This window comes from Cynoglossus semilaevis, chromosome W, assembly GCF_000523025.1.
Source record: "Cynoglossus semilaevis isolate Cse_v1.0 chromosome W, Cse_v1.0, whole genome shotgun sequence".
NCBI classification, from domain to species: Eukaryota; Metazoa; Chordata; class Actinopteri; order Pleuronectiformes; family Cynoglossidae; genus Cynoglossus; species Cynoglossus semilaevis.
In genome coordinates, this window is record NC_024327.1 from 10,389,305 (window position 1) to 10,399,087 (window position 9,783).

At 42.2% G+C, this 9,783-nt stretch overlaps 1 protein-coding gene across 1 annotated transcript; it reads right to left on the minus strand.

The window, feature by feature from the left end:
* Positions 1–6,877: 6,877 nt before the first annotated feature.
* Positions 6,878–8,195, minus strand: LOC112486373 (zinc finger BED domain-containing protein 4-like). Its single transcript, XM_025052796.1, has 2 exons — positions 7,103–8,195; positions 6,878–6,957 (listed from the first exon to the last, which is right to left on the minus strand). Exons 1-2 carry the CDS (start codon positions 8,124–8,126, stop codon positions 6,893–6,895), a joined length of 1,089 nt encoding a protein of 362 aa, XP_024908564.1. The 5' UTR covers positions 8,127–8,195; the 3' UTR covers positions 6,878–6,892.
* Between the last annotated feature and the right edge of the window lie 1,588 nt (positions 8,196–9,783).

Genomic DNA, 9,783 nt, shown 5'->3' on the forward strand with positions numbered 1-9,783 from the left:
AGGAGAAGGAGATAATCAGGCCGAACGTATGACAAACTTGCTGATAATAGGGCCCTTATCGGGACACTTTTATCACTAGAAGCTTCAGCTCTTTTAAAATCATTACCTCCTGTCCACTTTTTCACTTCTAGCAACTGCTGAATGACACCAAGACCTTGCCCGTGAGCACAGGAGATCAATGCATTAACTCTTGCCACTTCAGTTACTGGGCTTGCTCACTGGTTGCCAGGTTTCTGCAGCAATTCAGCATGTGGTAATGTGGTTCCTGAAGTTTCTGTGTTTTGTCTGTCAGCCTTGTCAGAGAGACTTCTTGGAATCATTGCTGCACAAACATCTTGCTGTTTGTGCCATCTGCTCCTTTAGGCAGCAGGTGATTACCAACCGCAGGCTCACCTCCCACTCAGTCCAATTGGATTCTCAGTGCTGGCATGGTCGGTGGTCAAGAAGCAGCAGAATAACAACAGCTGGATAGCACACATTACGTCAGAAAAGGAAAGACTGCTGAGCCTCGGTGATGGAAACTGCAGTGAGAAGAAAATATGCAAAGAAAAAAAGCTATATTAGTTATGAGCCGTGTTGTCATCTGTATTCTTTATAGTTCTTAATATCCAGCAGAGCAGAAAGGGCTTTGTCACACTTCACATATATCAAATGAGATCAGTGTCAACATTTCAGCACTGCACTATTTGATTACCTTGTCGGCTTCACAACACACTGATGTTATGCATGGTTGGCTATTGGATCTTCGAGACCCTTCGGTGAAGGTTGGCGGAGTCGTCTTCTTGACCTTGGGAATTGGAGTCACCTTAGGCCCTGCAGAGAGCTGTGAGTGGAGTCAGGCTTCAGCAAATGAGAGAAGAAATCACATTGTTTGAATGTAATTATATTCCATTGACTCATTGAACAGCCATTAATAAGCATACAATTTGAGGCATGGCCATTAAGCATAAATTGACATAAGCCTTTCTTTGAAGTTCAGGAGACAAGCCGTGAAATGACAGCACAACAAACAATGAACACAGGACAGAAAGACAATGAACACTATTTGAATATTCAAGTGAGCCACCGCAGAATGGGCAGAGAAAAAGGGAGTCCTCGATGTACTGTTGCGGGTGTTAAGCTCTGAATGGACCTATCAAGGACAATAAGAGATTGTGTCACATTGGGAGGGAGAAAAAAAAATTCCAGTATCAACAATGTTTTTACAAACGGCATGTAATAAGTTTTACTGAGGGAAAAATATAAATCCCAGCATGCAACCCCTGAAAGCGCAGCTCATTTTTTTACATTTAGCTGAAGGCTGTGTGTTCTTGTACACCCCTCACGGTGAGGCAGCAGCTGGCGCTAAAATATTACCAAGAATCAGTTTAATTTCTTCATCTTGGAAGTGAAATGAAGTTTTTAATGCGGCTGATTTTCTGTGATCAGCCTCTCCTACAAATTCCACCGCTGCCTTTCACATCTGTCACAGCATCCTCCGAGTTCCTCTGCAGAAGTGGTATTAGACAACAAGCCGCACTGCTACAGTGCAAAACATTATAACAAAGGCTGCAGCAATAAGAGGAGGAGAAGATGTATTTCCCCTGTTGTTTGTCTGACAATCTTGAACCCTGCTCTAATTGCTCAAAGTCCCTGGCTGGCATCAGCCAGAGCACAAATACTAAGTCATGTTGCAAGAGCACCTTGGATGTACTGTGCTGAAAATGACAATTAAATTTATTTCCAATTAAATAGTCCTTTTGAAATAGTTTTCAGTTAACCATGGTCATTGTATTTTCTACAGCTGTAATTAAATATTCCATCCATCCATCTTCATCCGCTTATCCATTACCGGGTTGCGGGGGCAGCAGTCTCCGCGACCGCCACCCAAATCACACTGCACTGTACCAGCCCCTTGTGAACATTCCTGCGGGTGGTGAGTCCACTGGAAGGTACCAACCGCCCTAACCGGATTCGATCTTGCCCAGGAGGTGAAGCCTGGGATTCCACACAAATGACAGAGACATTGCCTCTGGGCCAAAGCGCCACGTAATTAAATATTATTTGCTCTAATTGGATAAACACAAAAACATGATTTGGCCCTGTAATATTTTTGCTGTTGGAACAAACTTATAAATGTAATATTGCAAATTATACTTAAAATAAACAGTTTGGATTTCACTCTGTTAGACAGCAATTAGTTTGGAAAGCCAGGTGATTCCTCTTGATCAAAACAAAATAGATTTGTCCATATTTTAACTGGGAAATATACCTAAAACAGAAATAGTGGCATGGGATGTGTTTCCGGTTTTTCATTACTCTCAGGGTTTACATGTAAAACTGACAGCAACCGGTCAACAAACTAAAGACTAAGTTTCAGATTAGTTCAACTTTGGCTTGGACATGTAAAATAAGCAGTGCACAATGTTAAAAATAACAAAAATACTAATGGGGGTTCGAATCTCGCCTTGGCTTTGGTGTGTTGAACAAGTGCTCATTTCTTGCTCCCCAGGCAAAACTGAAAAAAACTGAACTTTATTTGAACCACTTTTATTCCCAAAAATGATATTCTTGCCAAAAAAGGAAACAGAATCACAAAGCAGTTAAGTATGGAGACTATATTAAATGTTTCATTAATTTAACCTGTGCTCTTCCCTTTGACCTTCTGCAATAATAACTCTGAGCCCCACAAGAGGATCTTTGAGGATCTTACCCCCCCCCCCCCCCCCCACATTGGGAACATCCATCCATCCATTCCGCTTATCCGCTACTGGGTCGTGGGGACGTTGGGAATAACAGGGTTAAATATGTGCGTGTATGTGTACAATGACAATAAGGTGATTTATCTTTTAATGACAACATTCCTCAGTCCAGCGTTTGTTTCACACACACCAGCTGCATTTATATAACATGCAAACTTAGAACTGACTTATAAAAACACTGTGTGTAACTTGGCAACACTCTGCTCTCTGTGTGAATTCTGAGGTTCTGGTGTGGGAGCCACGTAGTTGTAATGCTTCATGAGCAGCTTATTTACCAGTGATGAAACCTAACCGAGCTCAAAGATGCAGCTGTTGGCTGTGAAGTCAATTAGTCCTCATTGGTGTTACAGCGTTGACATTAGTCTAGGCGGGCATGTTTTGATTAGAGATGACAGATGAATGGCTGCTTTCGGGCAGCCAGACATTCCTCACCCTTCATCCCCTGGGTGAGAGTATTGAAGCTGACTGGAATATGAAAAGTTAACAGCTGAGTGTTTTTGCCAAGATGCCTTTCATCTGCACACAAACCTCCTATAAATATGACGCCATGCGCCGTACCAGGTAGTAAAGCCCCCGATAACAGCAATGGGCCATGTCACATATATAAGACTCAGCTGCCAATATGTTATTCCTACACTGTATATCATGGCAATAATGCCCTAAAATGTGGGCATTTACACACAATGGCCTTTTGTTGTGCAGGTTATTTATATGCTGCTGTGAGGTAGTGCAGAGCTGGTGGGTGAGTGCATCGAGGGGCTCGTATTGTTAGGGAATCAGTGGCTCTTGTTTGTGGAGCTGGGAGTGTGTGTTAACAATGCCTTTTTATGTCCCTGAGTATGTGCCTGTCGGCAAATGTTCCCTCAGAATTTTTGTTTGTGGGCCATTTTGTGTGTATGTGTGTTAGCGACAGCAAACATAACACCCTTAGAGGCCAGTTTTGTATCAGGCACTTGTGAGCATCAGGGTTTGTGTGTCTCCAATATACAGTACGAGTGCAAATTACTTAGTGTGGATGTGTGGAAAGTGGTGGAGCCGAAGGGGTTTATTCTGCCCGCCCCTGCTAATGGAGCTTTTCACTCTCTCCCTGCATTCATGTGACAGTATGGTGACAGAAAAGGGGGAGCTGGGGATTAAAAGGGTAGAGGCAGCACCTTATTAAAGAGAAAGAAAGGGTTTGAGTGTGTTGATTGGATTAACTTGTTTGGGCTCATAAAGAGGGGGCGGCACAGCCGCTTGTTAAAAGCACTGCATGGGGTGTCCCATAGTGAGACAGCGGGATCACCATTCAATTAGACTGTAGCCCCACCCGTGCTCATTGTAGAGGCAGTCTGCCAGACTCCTGGACCCAGCCTGGTCCTGCATTCAACAGGGGAAAGTAAGGCTACATCCACACTCCTTCAAACCTACATTATAGGACTAACCTTGTCGTTTATGCTAGCAGGTGTTTGACAACTTTTATTTTTGCAAAAGAACTCTCAGTTGTTATTATAAAACTCCAGAGATCAGTTTAGGAAGTATAGATGAGTTCAAACTGAGAGTTCAAACTGAGACCTTTGGAAATGATGACTTAGTTTTCTGCATTCACTGTAAGGTCACTTGCTTTTTTATCACATGATCTCATTCCCAGACAAACACAAAGTAGAAAAAGCAACATGCATAAGCAGCAACTATTGTGGTGTCTCTGTTGCCATTGTTAGCTGTTATTGTGTCAAATTCAGTGTGGTACAATGAGCTCACAGAGGCTGAGATTTACTTTTCTTCAAAGTAAAAGTCACAAAAACGTATCTTGGGTTATGTTAACTCTACCTTCCAGTGGACTCACCACCCGCAGGAAGGTTCAAGGGGTCTGGTATGGTGCAGTGTGATTTGGGTGGCGGTCATAGAGACTGCTGCCCTTGCAACCCGGTAACGGACAAGCGGATGATAATGGATGGATGTTAACGCTACAACAGGTGTAGGTTACTGGTCACATGACATGTTTTTGAGCTGTGACAATGTCTGTATTTGCCTAACCTAGATGTTTTAAACTACTTTTTACCATGGGCCAATACAGTCTGGTTGTTGAGGAGCGGCAGAAAACGACAAAAATTAAAAAGAAAGAAAAAGTCAAAGTAAAACTCCCCATAACACTGAACACCACAATAATGTAGAGATGGTTTTGTCATTACCTGTTGCAAAAAATACTTTGTAATTGGGAGAGAATAATAAAAAAAATTAGATTTTCCTTTCATCAATAATTTGTTTGTTGACTGTTGCTGATTAATTTTGATATTCACTGTTCCAAATTGTCTAAGCATCAGCTGCTCTGCTCTTCCTTCACCTCAAACATGTACATGACTTTAAACACACATACACACACACACTGCTCTCTGTTATACTATGCACTGGCCAGAATGTTTATCTGAGCAAACAGCTTTGAGCCCAGGGAACCATCTTTTCTGATCTTCTCTGGAGTTTAAAGAACACTTTAACTATGAAACAGCCCTGTGCCAAACTCACTGCCTTTTAATACTGACTTCTTCCCTCATCTCCTGAGACTGATCTTCCACCCCCCACTGCAAACCCTGCAGCAGTATTAGCTGCTAGTCACCCAGGCTTTTGAGATATCCTTACAGTGGTGTAATAGGGGAGTGAGTGGATTTGATGAGTGAGTGAAGGGCAGGTCAGTTTTTCAATCGTTTCTGTGTAGGCCGGTGAATGTGTCCTCGCAGGATTTGACCTGGACTTTGCCGGTTGTCTTAAGCCAGCTGGATGATGGGTCTCCGGGTATTTGGTTTGGACATAATTTACTGCCATTGAGAGGAGGAGGAGTGGGAAAGGGGAACATGGCAAACAAGTCAAAGACTTGCACTTTCTGCTTTGCTCTTAAAGGCAATGATAGGAGAAAATTGCTCGTTGAAATTGATTTGAAAAAAGCAGGTCTCCCTCGGCAAAGTATAATGCCTCAGAATACATTTGGTGAGCAGCAAATGGAGAAAAATTCAGGGTATTTACGTGATTGTCTTTCATTTCAGAGAAGGGGAAAACTGCGGAGGTATGCCCAACTAAGGCTGGCTTTTAGTCTCAATCTACACCATGTGTGTCCCTTTTCCTCTCTTCTAACCACTATCTTTTTACAAATGGGTTGTGAGGATGGCAGAAGTCATTGCTTTGCAAGTCGCAGGTAAGGCTCAAGTCTTTGCACTCAAGTCTGAGTCGAGTCCAAGTCAAGACTGAAAAGTGTCATGTCCCAAGTCCTGCCTTTTCTATTTCGAGTCCTTTTGAGTCCTTTTAAACAAAATAATAATATATTTACACAGATCATGTATGCTTTCAAAATCTGTATTTATATATCAAAACAAGTGCAATTGAAATTGCAGAAAAAATATTGGTGACATTGCACTTCCTAATTGTAATAATAAATAAACCACTCCTTTAAGGAATAAACATTTGAAAAAGCAAGTGCAACTGTAATTATCTGAACAGTGCTAACATTGCATTTCAATTTCATATTGTATTTAAACTAGTTTCACAGCAGTTTCTGTCCAGTCCTCTGTATCTCATCTCATATTGCCGGTGTGTGTGTGTGTGTACATGTGAGAAACATAAATATATGAACACAACCTTGAACATGGTTTTTATGTCAGGGCCCCTATGCTGCATTGCATTTGCAAAAGACCAAATTGGCTAAATGTTTGTCAGTCATTTGTGCATGATGGGGTAGTATGATGCCACCATGGCTGAAAACTCTGGAGGCAGGCACTGCTGTCAGATTTCAGTGGTTTTCACATTTGGTTTGATTTTGAAAGCAGGAAGCTGCTAAGACACCAAAGGCCTTCCCAAGCACACACACTCACATAGCCCCACACATTCAAAGAGAATTTCTCCTAAACTCTTTTCACACCAACTCTTTAGAGTCTAGACGACTATAATTTTTCAACTGGTGCCATGACCCAGATCGAAACATAGCAAGAATCTTTCACTGCCAAGACCCTAATGACCACTCAGAACAGTGAAGGAAGAGTCTTCATGTTCAATGCCCAGAACAGAAGGGCATTCTGTCCTTCAGCTATGTCAAGGTAGTGACTCAGCTGTAGTGCTGGAGTAATCCCAACATCCTTTTTCTGCCTCTTATGATATGCAGCAAAGAGCCCTTCTCCGAGGTCCTCTTACTCTTCTTCATCAACCCAAGGCACAGGTTGCTCAGTCTCTGCAGCATCTTGCAGGATCAATTCTGAAAAAGCAATAGCAGACACAAATGGCCTTATTATCATTTGTGTTGGTGATGCAGTGTGTTAGACTGAAATACTTAATTATTGTTGCAGTCAATTAGATCAGATTGTGAGGGGAAAAGTTACATTAGACTCAGTAACATTTACCTTTCACTTGTTGTGCCACCTCTGCCTTGACATCATGCTTGACCAGCACATGGGGCTCCACCCACGACAGAGAAAAGGCTGGATCCAAGGCAGCTGCTTTGAGGTAGACGGGATTGGAAAATGGAGCATCAACCACATCTTGTGTCCTAGCCATTTTCACATTGATGAAGATTCCCAGAAATCTTTTGTTCAGGGATGCCTGGAGACTTCTGACCAGGCCACACAGGAAGCAGACTTGAGGCTTCAGCTTCTCAAGGTGGTGGTTGAGGGACAAGACAGAAGGAACAACAGCACTAATTGTGACCTTCTCCCCCTGTGTCAAATCAGTTGCTTCTCCAAATGGTTTCAGGATGTCCACTAACTCCTTCAACAGATTCCACTCCCGTGCTGTGAATGACAACTCCCTGTGCCCAGCCTTTTCTAGAACAGCACAGAGCTTTAGATGATTGCACTGGAGAACTGCCTTCACTTGCCGAAGTGTTGAGTTCAATCTTGTGTTGACTGCAGCAGGGATGCCTTTCTGTTCTCCAAATTCAGCATCAAACACATCTTTGAATGTTGTGCTTGTGTGCAGCAGTGAGCTGAGTTTTGATAACTTTGAAAGAGAAGGCAATACCACTTTTGTTTCTTTCAAGCCGTCTCCCACCACCAGCTGAAGAGTGTGTGCAAAACACTGCAGGCGCTGTTTCTTTGCCATAGCAACATCTACTGTTTCCTGATCTTCCAGGGTTAAGTCACACCAGAGCTCAGGGTCATCAAGATAATCTCCATCATCGTCATCCTCTTGTTCACTTGGGAAACATACAGAGAATGCTTTTCTCATGTTAGCAGCATTGTCACTAATAATGTTCTCCAGTTTGTCTTTAATGGTGTATTCATCACATATTGACTCAAATTGGTCACAGATTCTTTCAGCTGTGTGTGAGCCTTTGAAGCGTTCACAGGCCAAGAGATTAGACCTTAGCTGTATCCTCTCTGCCTCTTTCTCTATCCAGTGCACAGTGACACCAAGGAATCCCCTCATCTTTCGGTCAGACCAAATGTCCACAGTGACTGAAACATGTTCAGTGTTGCTCAACTGAGTTTTTAGTTTAGTCTCTTCAGCAAGGTTCTCTGTTTTTGATGTCAGTGTTCTGCGACACACTGGGCTGTACTTGCTGTCAAGTACTGTCAGAAAGTGCCGAAAACTCTTGTTTTCCACGATAGACAGGGGCAAGTCGCAGTCAATAATCAGGTCGGACAGTATTGCATTGGTAATAGCGTTTGATTGGATGTTGTGCCGACAGCATATACACACACAGACACACACGTACACAATGAGAGATACAGAGCGCTCCTTAATAACTTATTTTATAATCTTTAGGTTTTGAAGAAAGTATCAAGTCTTGTCGAGTCAAAGGGCTCAAGTCCAAGTGAAGTCACAAGTCATTGATGTTTAAGTCCAAGTCGAGTTGCAAGTCTCTTTACATTTTGTCAAGTCGAGTCTAAAGTCATCAAATTGATGACTCGAGTCTGACTCGAGTCCAAGTCATGCGACTCGAGTCCACACCTCTGCTGGACAGCATGTGACTGATGTGACAATACTGTTCTTCTACAACATCAATCTCTTATGCAACCTACTACTGATATGACTAAATCTGAAAATGGCATTTTATTTCATACTCCATCAGGCAAACCGGTACTGCCACCATCCCTCTATTCTTGGGCTGCACATGTGTCCCATGGGCAGTGCCATGTGACAACAGCAGGGATGATTGGTGCAGTACAACAAGTTTTTTACTGTCCAAATTTTCAAAAAAGCTGCACAGAAGCATGTACAACAGTGCATAATCTGTTGAAAACATAATGCTCAAGGAGCTGTAAGAACAAGACAAGGCTAATTTCCGATGACAAAGGAACCCTTTAAACATCTACACATGGACTATATTGAACTAAACAAATCACAAAATCATTATATAGATACATAGTCATTGTCTGTGCTTTCAGTAAATGGACTGAAATTCATCCAACTGCTAATGCCAATGCTGAGTTCACGTGCAAAGTTTTGAAAACAGCAATATTTCCGAGATATGGATTCTCAGAAATTATCTACTCAGATAATGGGACACATTTTACAGCAGCATGTGTAATGTGGACTGTGTGGAATAAGAGGGACATCATGTTTCTTCACTTTTATCACATTCATTATTGTGTTTCCAATTATGTGGTGGGATTACCAAACAAGAATAGACAATAATAACATGAATGGAACTGCATCTTATTTTCAGAACAACTCATCTCATCTACTGAGATGGAGAGCTTTGCTGGACAATCACGACCATGAGGACAATCATTGGTTTCAAGTTGCTAATTTCACAGCAGCAGCACATAATTTAACTGATTGTTATGTTTGTTCTTTTGTTCGATAGCCCTTCACAACTGCAAAGGCAATAGTACTAAGCTGCGTGTATTTATGCCAGATTTGGCTACCTTGCGAATTTCTGAATATGCACAATGGCGTAAGCCTGCTACATATTCCAATAAAACAAACTACACTAATTTAGAAGGATTAGGTATTGCACGATGGCCGAAGGTTAGGGTGACGTTAAATCGACCAAAGAATAATGCCCACCGGGCTTGACGGGAGTTGAGGCGTTTGGCAGTTTGAATATAGGACAGATTTTTATGATCGGTCCAGACAA